General features: G+C 39.4%; 1 protein-coding gene across 5 annotated transcripts in view; it reads left to right on the forward strand.

Moving 5' to 3' along the window:
* Positions 1-1114: 1114 nt before the first annotated feature.
* The window catches only part of adgrb3 (adhesion G protein-coupled receptor B3), a 117271-nt gene continuing 100820 nt past the window's right edge, over positions 1115-17565 (forward strand). For 4 of the 5 annotated variants that reach the window (XM_004555977.5, XM_004555979.4, XM_004555978.4 and 1 more), the window contains exons 1-2: positions 1115-1675; positions 3347-4115. In XM_004555977.5, coding sequence (XP_004556034.1) covers positions 3362-4115 — 754 coding nt within the window. In that variant the 5' untranslated portion in view covers positions 1115-1675; positions 3347-3361. The remainder of the gene's footprint in view (positions 1676-3346; positions 4116-17565) is intronic. The other variant, XM_004555983.5, reaches the window with a different exon arrangement.

Here is a 17565-nt window from a genome sequence, read left to right on the forward strand (position 1 = left end):
GGCGGAGTAGACCCTGGACAACTATCCAGCCCGTGGCATGGCTAAAACAAAGACAGCCATTCCGTTACCATACATTTTCTTTTAAGCACATGATCAGGTCTGTGCTTAGCCTTTGTATGGGATACTGATAAAGAAAAGGCACATATGAAAACAAAACCCTTCCTCCACCTTCATTTGGAGGGGCGGAGTGATCAGCAGGTGATTTGGATCACCCTGAAGCTCCCTATCCCCATTCCATTACAATTCCATTCTTCCCATGAGTTCAGCCAGTGGGAGATGAAGACTATTGCAGAACCATTTGTGCCTCATTGTCAGCGGCCAGCTGATGAAGCCTGGAGCATTTAGTTCACTACTGATGATTGAATGAATGCACATTTAGACTGTAAGAAAAAAAAAACGTTTGAAAGAGTTCAGGGAAAACATTAAGGCGGTCTGTGCAAGCACTCCCCCGAGAAAGCAGAATAAAGTGAAAGAAAAACAGCAGCTTTAAAGTTGCACCTGTAAGGTGAAGACACCCCGGCACAACTTTCCACAGACGGCACAAGTTGCCCCATAAGCATTTGTTCTTCCAGCAGCGCGAATTCGGGCGAGCAGGAGGACGTGCAGGGTGCTGCACATCGACAAACTGTGAAGAAATCAAAACAGCGGCTGTCACCCATCAGGAGAGAAGGGAAAATTACCAAACACACCAGCGAGCTCTCAAGTCCCACTGATAGAGCGCTCGAGTAGCATTTATGATCACGTTATTCTCACACCCTCCTCTTATCCAGAAAAAAAAATGTAACAAAAATAAAAAAATCCGTGAAATATTCCTGATTGGAGAAGGGCGCAGAAGCAAAGCGCAGTATTGTCTGAAGCACAACTGAGAGGGTCCAGTTCAGGGGGGGAAACCCTTTTGACTCGAATTAAAGGGAGGCTGTATGAGGGGAAAAAGAGAGAGAAAAAAGAAGGAAAGAAAGAAAGAAAGAAAGAGGGGAGGAGGAGGAGGAGGGCAGGGAAGAAAGTGGTGGCGGTGCCAGACGCAGCGGCAGTAAGAAGCGTACGTACGTGCTTTATCTTAGCGGCTGAGTGTGACGTGATATTGCAGCCTGCTCCTGGAGCTCTGCAAGCACCAAGCAAAGCGCGTCTATTTCTCTCTGTGTTGTAACTCACTGACCCCCCAACATCTCACATCCACCCACTACGGATCTTTTTTTCTTTTTCTTTTCCCTATTCACCCCCTTTTTGCGGAGAGGGGGGGTCGGTGCGCGACTTGATGGAGAAAACATTTCGGTGGGAAATAGAGACGTGGAGTCTGCCGAATTAATTTATGGTAAATACTGTAAGAATTGCTCTCGTCGTCACTCCAAGAATTTCTTCCCCTCTGTCTCTCCTGGTCTTTCTCCTTTCTTCTTCTTCTTCTTCTTCTTCTCCTCTCTCTCTCTTTTTCTCGGTGGCTGTCGTGTGTTGTTGCGCTCCGTTTTGATGGGAAAAACCCAGAAGAAGGAGACGGGGGGATATGTGCGGGCAGACCGGAGTGTAACGCATTTTATTTTCATCCATTGAACCATCTTGTTGCGCCGGACTTCTATTGTCGGGAATGGGGAGTATTGATTCACTGGAGGGCTGCAGAATTTATTTATAAAGGATGTGGTCAAGTATGTGGAAAAAATAGCCATAGCTTCCGCAGTGTAAGGTAAGACATTATTATTATTATTATTATTATTATTATTATTATTATTATTATTATTATTATTATTATTATGAGATGAAGGTCTTCGAGCAAGTGCAATGGCAATTTTCATATGTCATCTGTCAGTTAAAGTTTAGCCTCCCTCTCTCAAACATTTGCCCCGTATATTCATCACGATGGTTTTGGAGCGTTCATCCGCTCACATTAGTCCAGGGTGCTTAACAGAGGAATTTTAAGAGCTGATCTCTCTCTTAAGAGCCAAAAATCACTTTAAAGTGCCGAGCCTCGAAGTGACACTGCATGAGATGTAGCCCGTGGCCGACGTGTCTCTATATTCAGATTTCCTCTCGAGTCTAAATTGCTCTTAGAAGCCCGGCAATAAAATCAGCGTCTCTTGACCGATTTCTCGTCTCCAGAATACTGATTTTATTTTTCTCGTCTAGCCCTGGTCGTGAATCTTGTGGAAGGACGTGAAATCATGTGAATTTATCGCGGCAGAAAGCTGATCCAACTCAGCACCGCTTCCACAAATCCTTATATAACGCACATATAATTCTGGGGTAATGTGACGGGCGTGATTCACGATTCAAAGAGAAAGAAGTTGAAGACATATGCGCAAATGGATCTATTATGTGAAAACTGGTAGCCCATCTCTAGCCTACTTGCGATTTGAACGCCCACACAGACACACACGCAACACACAGTTCGAGACACACGCGCGCATACACAGACACACAGGCGCACACGTACACACACCCTCGCGCGCATTCTGCTGTGACACTGCTCACAGCTGCATTGCCTGTAGGATTAAAGCAATCAGGACATCGCATTGCATTCTCTCTCTCTCTCTCTCCCCCCCCCACACACACACATGTAGATCCGCACACGCACACATGCAAGCTCAGACATACAACACACACACACACACACACACACACACACACACACACACACACACACACACACACACACACACACAGTCTCTTTATCAAATTGCATTGTCAAATATGCCTGAAATTCAGAGACATGCAGGTGGTGTGGAAGAGGCGACAGTTCGCAGTGACCGAGCACACGCCAGGACATAACCCCCCTCCAAATAAATAATAATAAAAATATATATAACGTCAGTTTGTCTTCCTCATATTATCTAACTGTCCCGTGAGCAAACATTCACAGAGAACATAGCTTCATGTGCAAAGATACTGGTTACTGCGTAAAATGAGCAGCTGCACATTTTCCACAACTCGCGTGGACTGCGCTGACTTACAAAGGCTGCCACTTTCGCCGTTTCTTCCTTTTTGTCGCCAGATTTTCTAAATAGCTACATTTGTATATCTCCGGGGATTGTGCCGTACCGAATACGACCCAATTAATAAGTCTAAATGACTCACATTATTGCACCCACCTCCCTAAATAAAAATAAATAAATAAATAATAGCCGAAGCAACCACAAGGTGGCAATGCTTGCACAAAGTATAGTGATGAAGGATGGAGATGCAAAACACATGTTGCTGAGGTTTACCTGTGTGTCTTTTTGCCCCCCTTCTTATCATGGCAGGATGTAATAAGAACTATGTAAGCTCGTTAGTCAGACTTGGTAGTGATAATCTATCATGTGTTTATGTGCCCTGCTTTAACACCCCTTTGTGTAATCCTCTTCATCTTTCCCTGCAGGCCAAATGACATAGGATGAAGGCTGTTCGAAACCTGTTGATTTATATATTTTCCACCTATCTTCTGGTTATGTTTGGATTAACTGGTGCCCAAGATTATTGGTGTTCCACTCTGGTCAAGGGGGTCATTTATGGATCATATTCAGTGACTGAAATGTTTCCCAAGAACTATACAAACTGTACATGGACGCTGGAGAACCCTGACCCTACCAAATACAGCATCTACCTGAAGCTATACAAGCGAGACTTGAGCTGCTCTGAATACTCTTTGCTTGCTTATCAGTTTGACCATTACTCACATGAAAAGATCAATGAACTGCTGAGAGTCAACGAGTCTATAGTGTATTTGTGTGATTCAAAGAATATTTACGTATTTTTGCTGTATGACAAGAATTTTGTTCAGCTACGGAGAGTTTTCCCTTATGATTACAATGGATTGACGCCACAGAAGCTGGATGAGGAGGAGAAGTCTATTGTGGAGTTTCTAGTGTTGAACAAGGCCAGCCCTAGCCAATTTGGATGTCAAGTGCTTTGTACATGGCTGGAAAATTGCCTGAAATTAGAAAAAGGGACAGTGGAGACATGTGGGATTGTGTACACGAAATGCACATGTCCTCAGCATTTAGGCGATGGAGAATCAGAGAGCATGCTCATGCTCAACAACGTGGTTTTACCCTTGAATCCACAAACGGAGGGTTGCTTGTCACCCCAACTACAAGCCGGGCAGATCTGCAATCTGACCGCAGAAGTTAAACGGCCTCCTAAAGAAGGTGAGTATCCTGTCATCTTTCTTCTTTATGCTGAAATAGTTGTATATGGAATTAAGTATGCATAGAGAAGATAGCAATCATGTCAAATAAATGTGCACGTCAGTCACTCCTACCTCTGCCCTAATTGCATGTTTGAAGTGTGATGGCCCATGAAACAAAGAGCACACATAGATATATCTAGTGTAGTTGGCTCAGAAATGAGTCAACTTCAAGATAAAAATAAAAGAAGAAGATGAAGGAATAAAAGGGGAAAAAAGCTGCCGGGGGAGTTGGGTGTAGTAAAGACCACACCAGCACAAACCAAACCATCTAAAAAGGGGGTCTTTCATTTGGTTGGACTGAATTCAAAATGCACTATCATTGCTGTGAATTTTAAAATGGCTGTTTTTGTACACATAAGCAGAGTTAAAATGGCTGCAAATCCAAAGATAATTTTTTTTGTGTGTATATACATTTATGTCAGTGTCATCCATACAAAGACCAGCAGCGGTCAATACGGACACATCCTTCATTTTTATTGGCATGCAGCCTGTATGGCAAATGGAACGATTGGGATCATAGATGCAGCAGTGTCCAATTGGAGCACAATGCTCAAGCAATGCAACACATAAAGCTTGTGGATGAGATGTAAGAGTTAAGGATTGTTTAGCTTTGCAGAAAATACGGGAATGTATTTAGGTTATTTAATTTTAAAAACGAGCTTTTTCTTCTTTTCTTTCAAAGCTGTTCTAGAGGGATACTACTTTTGCAGTGCTGCCATAGAGCAATGCAACGTGTTTTCACTGTTTGTTGGAAATGAGCAATAACAATATACAGAGGAAAGACGGCATTTTCAGTTGACATGTAATTCACTAATGTGCATACATGCATCAAGCACCCATGCATGCACAAACCACCTATTCATCCACACACATTGAAAAGTAGATAAGCGAATTATTATTTATGATAAGGGCTGTTATTTCTCTGTGTATTCGTGTTATCACTTAGTAGGGGGAGTTTTTTTCTTTTTTTAATCTTTTGTTGTTGTGTTTTTTTTCTCACCTACTGCGAAGAAAGCCATTCTCGACACATAACTGCTCGCATTTTAACAGATAGCAGAGAACCGTCCCACCTTGAGGAATACGCTACATACTTCAGGGAAGGGAGGGGTGTTCATCAAGGCACAATGAACCAAAAATAATGAATCAACCTTTTTTGGAGGGGGATGTGGGGAAATAATGATTGCAGGAATGTTATGGAGCTAGTTCCCTGTGGCAAGTACCAAAATAACAGTTGCTATAATAACACTCTGGATAACAGGTGGCAGTTATCTTATCACAAAGAAGAGACAAATATTGATTGCAGTAGTTCAGCTGTTCAGTTGACTGGAGATGAGCGCTGCTATGTGCCACGTCACATTTCCAGGCACGTTTTTCAAACGCACATATGTGGAATTTGTTTATCGTAAGATGCATCAGCACCACAGCATTCAAGATATTTATATGGCTTTTGTAAGAATTACTCTAGCTCTAGATTTCCGTGTGATTTTTAAGGTGGCTAACCTCCATCAAGTTGGATGACAAACCCATTTCGAGAATAGTTTAGCTACTGCTTCTCTAGAGCCCTTAAGCCATAATGCATACACCATCTGAAGAAAATTACCATTAACAATCCAGCCCCCTCACACACACAGTCAAATAGCATGTGGAGTAACAACAGTGAGTATGACTCAGCTGTGTATTTTGTCAGGTAATTTCATCATTTAGTAAATCTTACATTTGTGTCATAAATATTACCGGGAAGCGTTATGCTTCTTTTCACAGAAAATTCCCTGCTCTAAAATAACATTTGACATTTTTCTATCAGCATGTTAATAACAGCTTAAGAGCACAGATTATTTTTTTTCTCTCTCTCTCAGAAGATTTTCCACAAGCTTCTATTTATAGGGTTGGTTGATGGGAGGTTTGAATAAATCCGTTTTCATCTGGATAACGGGGAGATCACCACTGGGTTTTAAAAGAGCACTGCGTCTCCTGTGGCATCGTGGTGACAGAGTGGGTATTCCTGATGAAGAATAAAGCATTACAAACAGTCGACAAGAGCTCTATTTGATAAAATCACGTGTCTTTGATCTTCAGTTCCTGGTAGCGGGTGGCTTCGGAGCACATCAAAGAAAAGCAGGGCCGGAGGTTGTGTACTCCAGCCATGCCACAGAAACACCCCACCGGCGTTTCGCACAGACTGGGGGGTAACAGCAATTTGAAAGTTGATGCTCTTGATTATTTAAGGTGATTATTCAGGGGGGGGAAGCAGATCCCATTCGGTGACATTTTGAAAGCCACAGCAATAACAATGAAATCCAGATGTACTACTCTGATGACTCATTTATGCAGTTTTATTTTTATCACATTCTCCCGTTGCATGAATAAAAGTTGTAAAAGGCAGCACAGTGGTGCAGTAGCACTCACAGCATGACAGATTTAATTTTGGGGTCTGTTTTTTTTTTTTTTTTTTTTTTTGTGGGTTTCCTAACACCTTCCACACAATCAAAATTAAGTCGGCTCAAGGCTCCCAGTTGCTCGTAGGTGAATACTCAACTGACTGTGTTCCCTCTTTGTGAGTTCCTGGATGTGTTTTTTTTTTTCGCTATCAGCCCAATGAATAGTCGAGAGTGACTCCAGCTAATGTGACTCTGAATTTCAGAGCGCACAAATATAAAACTGCTTTAAGTAAAACCTTGGCAGAAAATGTCTCACACCTTCTATTCTGTCACAATTTTAAAGCATGTGCAAAAAGAGGCTTTCAGCAACCAGACAGCCAGAACAGCGCAACATTTTAAGACAGTTTTCTTACCCAGTTGTCCCCCCACCCCCCACCCATACACACACACACACACACACACACACACACACACACACTTTTCAGCCACGTTCTCTGCAAATACTGGTACTTCCATGCAAGCGGCTCTGTTCAAAGAAACCAAGTTTCACTTGGCTTCACAAACGCGGTCACATGGCATTGTCTTGTCTGATCTTTGGCTGAGGACAGATATATTATTCTCTTCCCTCATTTGGTTTAAAGTTGCCAGTTTTCAAGGGTCAGGGTCAAGGGGTGTCACTGTCTGAGAGGGATGTGCTTTGTCATGTTTATGTCAAAATGCCTCACTGTTACATGGAAACAAAACAACTCTACAAAAAACCCCTTCCTTCCTTAAATCACTGTCACTGAAACGCACCGTAGCGTTACACAGTCATCATTTAGAAATGAAAGGGGAAATCTGACTTTTCTCATCCAAACACGGTTTCGATTTGTCAGATAATCTGCCAGGTATGTTAGTTCATCTTACTCCTCTTTCCATGCCTCCTTTTTCTGTGGCGTGATTGAATTTTAGGTAATAGCGAATAAATCTGCCAAATGTGACTGTGGCAATAAGAAGCTTTATGCAGATAAGGGTTAATAATTAGTTTCAAACTTGATAATGCAACACAAAAAAATGAATCTCGTGTCGAAGATTTCGATTAATATTTAATGAGTCCACACAAACTAGGTCTTCAGATTCATTGTAATCACAATAAGTAGGTTAGAAATGTCTTGATTCTCTTTTTTTCCGTGCATGAACATTGATTTGATTCCTTCATGCAATATGCAATATGAATAAACTACATAAATTCTTTAGATGCGTTCTCAGGCTGCTCTTTACAAAGGATAATTTAAGTCGAAGGACAGGGGTTTTACATTTCAGAGGGAGAAAAAACTCTTTAAGACTATGTACAAATGCTTATTTGATGATTACAACTTTTGATGACACAGGCCGCGTGCAATGTGGGAAATGGCAATAGGATTTATTGGCAAATGAAATGTGTGTGAAGCGTTATAACGCACTGTCACCCGCCAAAGTCCTGAGCACTGCAGCAGCTCAGCCTCGCTGGCTCACATAGTGAGGCCTTTTATTCACTTTGGATCTCAGTCAAGTCACTCAGTAGTCACACTGCATTATGCTCACCCCCATTGTTCAGTACACTTGGAGGCCATTTTAGTTCCAATTCAGTGAAGGAGAGAGCTCAGATCAACAGCACAGAATCTGTTTTTATCTGAGACATGCATTATTTGTCTCAAATATTTCATGTGCCAATTCCCCCTGAAATTCTGGGCTCAATTACTGCACCTTTTAGGATTTTTTCGAGTTCCAGCCTGTGCCAGTTGTAATTTTTAGAAACTGTATTGTGTCCTTTTCTCTCTCTCTCTCTCTTTCTCTCTTTTTTACATGTGTCTGCTGTTCCAATTCTTCAGCATCCCTCTTACTAATGTAGTTAAGTGGGCATAGGAATACTAAAGGAAAGTTGTCATGGATTGACAAGGTCAACACTGAAGAATTACTATGAAAGGGCCAGCCATCTTCTTTGTCCATTAACTGTCTATTAAATTTTGCCTATTCAAAAAAGAAGAGATAATGCTGGTTGTGGAATGATTACATTTTATGCTCTGATCAGTTACACAGCTTTGGGTCAATTTCAGTCGGTTTTGTGAAACACACGGGAAACTAATAAAATGTGGTCAGACATTATATCCAAAATTACTTCAGGATCCACGAGTCTGGGATTCCCAGGCATAGATAATGGAGTTTGGAGGTGACTGAGCAGCTCCCCTCTGTGCGTGGCACTTAAATATACATATATAAACTTTACATTGCTTAAATCGTCCAGGTGGTGGCTACTTCCAGATATAAAAGTTCATGAGGCTCTATGGGGACTGTTAAGTCATTTTACATGATGGCAGAACCACAAAAACTGTTGTTACATTTAAAGGTCTTCTTAAACCACTCACGCCGTCACGCATGGATGCAAATGAGCTCTTTGGAAACACAAAAGTCTCTGTTTTACATGGGATACAATTTGATGATAAAGTATAAGGTCCAACATACGAGGCTGACCCTAATGTCATTGAGTGATAGATAATACCAAATAGCACCGTCATAATAATAATAGGAGATTCAAACACGATCCACACGTTTTCACAGTTAACACACATAATTTAGCTGTAGAAGCTACTTTTGAGTTAATTAGTGTTAAGATTGTGCTTTCAATCAATCATCCTGACAGTTTTTTTTATATCTGGAGCTACTTTATATTAACCGTACGCTGTAGGCTGGGCTGAGATTCTAGATATGATAACCTGGCAGCGAGGTGGATGCAGACCAGCTGTGAATATTGTTGTTCATTTGACATGGATTGGTGATCTCAGTCTTGAGCCTCTTTTTCGGCAGCATGACAATTGGGAGTCAGACTGATAACTCCTCCTCTATATGCCCAGACTGTGCACTGCCAACTGCGGCAGAGTAAATTAAAGCCTTGTGTTGTCAAAACTGCTCTGACGTTAGTAAACAGTATACAGTAAATCCAGGAAAACCTGAAATACAATTTAAAAAGTGAGGATATGATTTATTGCATTACGTCTAGAAAACATTACACAGCAAGAACATACCCTCATACACCCCCCCCCCTCCAAAAAACCACACTGCAAATTATCTCATGATTAATATGTATTAATGTGTAACATGTATGCATTAAAACTGAATAAGAAGTAAAAGAATATTGCCTTTATGAGCTTTATAATATAATACATTATATTATTAGTTAATTTTGCAGCTGGTTGCACGCTGTTTCATTGTACAACTTGCTTTTTATATATATAGCTTGGTATTTTTAACAAATGGCGTTTTCATCTAAATACATCATATTTATTGGCTACATTTATATTTCTTAAAATGTAAAAAAAAAGAAAGAAAATTCACAAAAAACTGAAACATAAAACTTGACAATATTTTCCTGTGAACTAAACTACTGAGTAGCAACAATTCAAAGTGCTTCAAAAAAATCACATGTAACATACAGTGTAACACATTACAAAATTACACTTGGAAGCTAAGTTCCTTAAATTTGTCCAAACAGGTCCAAATCGTGCATCTACCGAGGGTTAATCTCCAACCTCTTTGCAATGTCATGTAAATGACAGCTTCCCCTTTTCAACTTTACAGCCAGCAATGGACACCACTGCAATTAAATTTGCGAGAAACAGTTGTTGCCTATAATAAAGCCATATTGCAGCAGGAATTGCAATCAGAGTAATGGCTCATGCAGTGTCTAATTCTCTAATGTTTGGCAGCCACACCCCCTAAAATCTGCAGTGTTTCACTAGCAAAATTCTGCATAAGAAATGAAGAAACGTGCATGTCTGATTTATTAGTGTGTGTATCCCACCTGTAAACTCGCTCCTTGCTATGAATTCCAAACGGTGGAACATTTGTGTGCTCATATATCCACGCTGCACCAGCTCCCACAACTACTCATAAATTCTTCTTGAAATGTCACACATTTGCCTGTTTAGAATTCAAGTTCCCATTCAACTCTTTGAGCTTTCCTATTAAATAAAAATAATGCAAAGTGACAAATATAAACCTCAGCCACGTTGTAGGCTGTGAAAATGCTGAACTGAGGCTGGTTTGGTGCACCATTGACGTCACCAGTTAAGCCAGAAACCAATATTTCATTTTCATGCTGTTCATGCTTCCATCAATTAGCATCATGTCCATCAATTTAAAAGTAAATGTTTTGAGTATTTATGCATAATTTAAGATGTGTGCTCTAAAATCACTGTATTGGAAACACTGAAGCAACAGCAAGCATCAGAGGTTTTCAGCTCTTAGAGTCTGTCACTGCAAAAGCCTGTGAAAAACTGAAATGCGTAGGTTTTAGGTAAGGCAAACTTTTTTCAGATCTTTTCAGTGTTCCACTCCAAAGAATTCATTTTAAATCCCATCTTGCAGTACACTGCTGTTGCATGACTTTTGCCACAGTGTGCATGGCTGAAGCTGATACAGCTCTTTGTCAAAGCCTCCAAACAGTAAGCTACTGCAGTTTTTCATCTCCACACAACACATATTTATCATAGAAACATTTCCATTTGCAATCAGGTCTTGCTCGACATCACAGTGTATCAAGTCTCTATTTTGCAATTTATGAGTAGTAATAAGTGGACCAAAATCAAAGGACTACGCACTATTATGATCTTCTTTCCTTTGAAAAGGCTTCTTTATGAATGCAAACATAGCAAGTAATGAATATCTGTAAAAGAGGACGTCTGTCTCGTGTTTCTGTGATATAAATAAGATTTGTTTATTGCCATCTTATGTTTAATTCAGTACAATGACTCTGATTTCATGCTATAGCAAAATAAAATATTCCTGTAGTCACTTTCAGTGGAGCAAAGGTAACGCGCTGTACTTGATTTTATTTTATGTAACTAGAACGCCGTGTGAAATGAAGGTTTGGTATCTTTGTCTCACAGCAAATTGGAGCAATTCGGTACATTGTAAAAACAAATTTGGACAACAGCAATTTGGATTATCATATGACAACTTAATTTAGACTGCTACAGAGCCTCGGCAACTGCCCTATTCATCTTTCTAAGAAAACATGAACAACATTCACATGAGTCTGTTGCGGCTTTGCCCTGCAGTTGTGAGGCTGAGGCATGTCTTTGAAGCTCTTATTGCAAGTAAACATTGTGAAATGTCTTAAACATTTAAAAAAGAACCAAATCATATTCTAACTTTTGTGTGGGCTGGCTTAATATGGTAAATTTTTTATCAAGCCCTTGTTGTATGGTGCCAGAGATTTTAATGGGAATTATGCACTGCTTTCAGCCTCTCAGTTGCATGCTTCTGCATTTCAACCCAGTTAGTTTTGGCCTGTCACTGGATAGCTATTTCAGCCCACAGAGGAGAGGCATTTGCATAAACATCCACCCACAAAACCTGGCAAATGAGTCTGTCACTCAAAAACACTGTCTATGTGGTAAAGTGGAGGCAAAATCCAATTTTTTTTCTCAAGGGGCTTCTTTAGCTGCTCTCACTGGCAGTCCCTCTGCAGGGTATGGCAAGTGTCCTCATGTAGCTGTAATGGATGTTGCTTTTAAACTTACACGGTATACTGTGATCTAGGGCAGCAAACACTGTACACTTAGACGCAGCATCACAACAATACAGTGTGTATTGCCATGTGTGCGATAATGTTGATAAAGCGGAAAATCTAAACTGAATGCAAGGACAAAATTCCTGCGTGCGGTTTGTTCATTTCTTCTATAGAAAGTTATGAACAAGGTTAATAAAATAATCTGCATTACTAATAGTGAAAGTTTTAGACAATGTATTTTTTGTTTGAAGAAAGTGGCATTTTTCTTGCAATATATATTATATATATTTTGTATATTATTTTAGGAAAATTAATAGTTATTGGAGATGTATGTCAATGAGAATGAGAATAAATGAATGAATCCCTTTTAACCATGAACAATTTAGAGTACAGTGCCACAAGAAGTGAAAAAGAACTTCAGGGATATCAAAACCTACATTTTGATCATGTTCGTTAGGCTATATAAAATATATTTCTTTGGATTTATTTTCAAGTGGCAGCATGAATACTTGGCAGATTCAGGATGTGACATTTCAGTGATGGACATCAAAGTAAGACAGCAGACATTTGCTTTCACTGACTGCATGTTTCCACGGAGCATTGTGGTTATTCAGTGCCACAGTGTAAGGAGCACTGTTATGTAACATACAATGAGATTCAGAAATTATCACTCTCACTTTTGTCCAATTGTCAGCTTGTCCACAGTTCTCTGTCCTTCACAGCATGATAGAAACTGAATTGCAGTGATTCTCTTGATAGTCGATCATAACTTAATAATAGTAGCCGGCCATGCAAGTCATGTAAGTCAACAAAGTGACACATGTTTTTGACATGATTTTGGCTTATCACACTTACAGCAAGTCACCTTGCTATTGGAATTTACCGGAAAATTATTAAGTGCCAATATTGGGGCAGGGATAGCTCGGTAGGTAGCGTGGTCACCCCCACGATCGGAAGGTCGGGGGTCTGAATCCACTGAACGGCTACACTGAGGTACCCCTGAGCAAGGTACCGTCCCCACACACTGCTCCCTGGGCGGCTGCCCACTGCTTCACTGAGTGAATAGGTTAAATGCAGACAGAGTAATTTGCCCACGGGGATCAATAAAGTATACATTATTATTGTTAAAAACAAAGGGATTTCAAATGATAATATGTAAAAAAAAAAAGTCTAAATAACTGATATGTTAGGGAAAAACTGCATGTCTTTATGTAATGTAATGCAATGCATATCCTTATTTTACAGAATTCGTGCCCTTATTAATCACATCATCCCAAATCCATTAAATGATTGCATGAAAAGAAAGGGTTTCTATTTTTCCTTGAGTGACACTGGAATCCAGCTTTCCTTCCTTCAGACAATAACAAGCTTAAATAGAAGTAACTCCTAAGTCAGTGCCCATCGCTGTTTGGCTTATCGAGTTAGAAATATATGGACTTAATTTACAAGTCAGCTTTAAACCACATCCATGGCAAATCAGATCTGAGTAGAATTTCTGGACACTGTGCATGTCACAGCCTGCCTTTTTAAATCACTTCAATCATTTCAAACCATCCTTTTCACCACTGGCGACCAACATACAACACTGATGTCACATCCAGAGCAATGTTTTCTACAGTCATTGATCCAGAGCATGGTTAGCCTGCCAGCATTGCTGCACATCCTCAACTCATCTGTCACTGATGCTTTTTGGTGCAGTGGCAGAGTTCTGCATCACAATGGCACCACCGCAAGTGCACAGTAAAAAGGAAAAAAAAAGAAGTTACATGGCAAAATGTCCTGCGGATTTGATCAGATTGTCACCTGTAGGTGATGATGCAATATTGCATCAGATATTACTCTCAGCTATATATGTACACTCTGCAAGACCGCAATGATATATTGCTTGTGTCAGGATTGTAAATGGTAAACTTGTCAGTCTGTCTTCCATTTAAAATCCTACACTGAGGCAGCTTGTGGGCTTCTTATCACATTTCAGCTGTGACTGTAAAAAGGTTGAGAAAACATTTACATTTGATATTAGTTTAATTAATTACTTTGTTTATAATTTTAATTGTGATGCTAACAATCAATGTTAAATCCTTAGAAATAGGGTCAAAAATATGATATTCCATATGATACACTGTCTTCGAACATTAGTAGAGATTGCTAAAAAACATGAAGAGGGAAATGGGGCTGAAGATCTTACTCTGGTATGCCTGTTAACATACCTGGACACTCCTAAGCTCTCACTATGACAACCAACATAGATGCCATGGAAAAGAAGAATCATTCACTTCTAATAATATAAATAAACAAACAGTAAATAATAGCATGTGATGTGTATATATATATATGTGTGTGTGAAGTATTATATTGAATTATATCTATATATTATATATTTATTTCTTTTTCATACCAAATCTATCACTTCTAATCAGTCACAAATAGCAGGGTGATTAGCGCTGGCTATAGACTGAAGAAGTTACACAAAACATATTTTTAGTTATCTAAAGGTCCGGAGAGAATATCTTTTGATTTTGCAACTGCCATAAATGAATTCTGCTTCATCTGTGGACATCAGTGCCATAGCCTACAATAGCTTTAGGGGTTTTAAGCAATTTTGTTTTCTTTTTAATTAATTTTTTTTAGGAAAACAAGTTTTGGATTGCTGCAGTGTCAAAGCTGTGCTAAAGCAGCTAACCTCAAGCCAACAATGGCAGTACTAACATGCTGATGTTTGGCAGATCCCTGCCTTAGGTTAGCATATTCACTAGCACAATGCAACGTGTATAAAAGCTTTATAGGTTAAAAAGACAGCAGAGAGATGGTTCCTTCTTAAAAGAAGAAGAAGAATATACCAGGTTTGCAGGTGGATGGGTGGTTGTGTTAGTATGATACTATGATGTAACTTTTAGGGAAAAAAGCTTATGTCATGCTCAGGTAAAGCGAGGTGAGGTAGAGAAAGCACAAAAATGATTCAAGTAATGAGTAATGAGCAGTTTCTTTGGGAGCTACTTATTTCAATTCCAAGAGATGTATGAATGAATCAGTACCTGCTTATCCATTAATAGAAAATCTGCTCAGTAATTTCCAGTCTGCTGTCCAATAATTACAGTACAAGATTCAGTCACTCCTCACCAACAACAGCACTATTTAAACTGTTATTATTGATCGCTCCTTCCTAAGTAACCGCTCACATTTTTATGTACTATTGTTGAGCGTTATCACAGATTTCTGTTGTGGTTGAAGAAAATGACTGCCAACTCAAATTTGTGCTCTCTGGTATCTGGGTTATTTGTACTGTTGTGTCATGAAAATATTACAAGTTTCCTGGTTTTGCCCATAAGCATAAACGCAGGTTATTTTCACTTGCTTAAATAAATGACCCATGTTGTCAATTTCCCTTAGGAGGCTGCTGCTTTTCTTTCTTTTATGCCTTAATGTAGCAGCACTCTGCAAAGTACTCAAATGACGGACCACTGTTCCTTTACAACAGAATGACCCAATTCACCATAAGCATGCTTTTTAAATCTCTAATTGTTAATTCACTCACAGTCTCCCTCCAGTGTCAATAGCAGCATCAGCGTGAGATCTCTTAACAAAATAATATGAGGAAATCGCACCCTACCAAATTAGTGAAAGTCTACTGCAGGGAGTCTTATCCATTGTGCCAATACACACGACACATCAGATGGTTAAATGCTCTCTGCAGTATTGTATTAAAGAGAAAGAGTTTCAGAGCACAGGAGTCATAATGAAATGTGACAGATAAATCAGAAGCACTTGGGAGATGGCTTCGGATTACTGAATCAATACTGTGGCATGACAGCTAGCCCAGACTTCCCAAACCTGCTCTGATTTACTAGCCTCCAGTAAAAGCCTTCAGTTGGGTTTGCGATTATTCATCTTCGGACACTGCTTGTGATTTCAGATTCTGCGCATTTTCCCACCACAACAAAAATCTAAATGCTGATCATTCTTAGAGAAAGCACATCTAAAAATTACAATTAAATTACAAAGTTCTACAACCCCAAATACTGCACGAATAACAACTTCTAAGATGCCACATTTTCATTTTTAAATATGAGTACCAGCTGGGAAGCTATCAGAAATGACGGGGTGCATTAGCACATAGTGACACTGCTCAAGAGGGGGGCAGTAGAACAGTGACTGTATGAAGCACCTTTCCCATGTGAAGCAGAAGATGGCTAGTGTGTCGCTATTTATTTATTTATTTTGGATGCAAAATCGCTGACAAAGTCAAGGCTGGATTTATATAACTCTATTCCCCTGTATGAACTATGCCAACAAATAAATAGCACAGAAAAGCTGAATAAACTCTGTCTTGCAGTGACGATCCCTCTATGAAATACTCTGAAGTGATGGCTGACACAGTTCATCCGTTATTAGAGTTTCATACAATCTCAACCAGTGCTGGATTATAAGAGAGGCGAACCATGCATACTGAATCAGTATCAGCATTCCTCCCTCTGAGAGTTTTCATTACTAGAAACTGAAGCCATGCTGTGGCCATAGTAACCGTTATTCATCCCATCATTGGGCACTCTGGTTATCTGAGTCACACAGCTGACATAAAGGAGATTCAGAAACTTTATGTTAATTTGTAAAAAGTACTTATATTTTAGAAAAAATTCCAATTAATGTAAAAAAAAAACCCCCAAAACAACCCATATAAGTAACGTTAATACTTCATCATCTTTCATAAACTCATGATCGCATCTCTCATGCACATTCATCATCATTATTTTTGTTAACTGGCAGACACGACTAGAAGAAGGTCAAATTATTTAAGACAGTGAGTGATTGCTAAGTGCTTTTTAATGGTTCTAACATTTGTTTTTGTTTTTTTGTTGGTGTATTTTTTTTCCACTGGTTTTGCTGTCTACCACTCTGTGATGCAAATCAAATATGGCTGCCATATAAATTCTGCATTTTGATTTGATGCATTCAAAGACACCTTTGTTTCCAAAGGAAGCACTAATAGACCATTTCTATGTGTGAAGCAGTTTTACAAGTCTTTGATTTTGTCTCTTTGAAACGCACATCTATAAAAAGAGGTCATGTGATACACAGCTGCTGTGTGTATGCGTGTGTGTGTGAGAGTGCCTGTGTATATTACATCAAACTAATGAATACAGAGCAAATGGCACTCAAGTGATAATGTAGAAAATAATCGCCCTGTGATACTTCGCCCTCTTCTGAAATGCATTTGGTTTCTGTCACTATTAATAAACATTTTTGTACTTCTGCTTCATGATGAGTCAGTGCAATGCAAAACTGTTTTTTTGTGCCTACTTTGAAAATTAAACCAAAGTGCAGCATCTATGAAGTACATGTGAAGATGTACATTAAGTGGCATCCGTAATGTGCCTGCATCTCTTTAGATACACATAACTACATTTACATATTTTTAAAAAGCTGTTTTAAAAGAAAAAAAAACATCAAAATAATGTGCCCATTATTCTTGTGGTAACAATTAACCACTTCATTTCTTCTTA

This window comes from Maylandia zebra, linkage group LG13 (genome assembly GCF_041146795.1).
Source record: "Maylandia zebra isolate NMK-2024a linkage group LG13, Mzebra_GT3a, whole genome shotgun sequence".
NCBI lineage: Eukaryota > Metazoa > Chordata > Actinopteri > Cichliformes > Cichlidae > Maylandia > Maylandia zebra.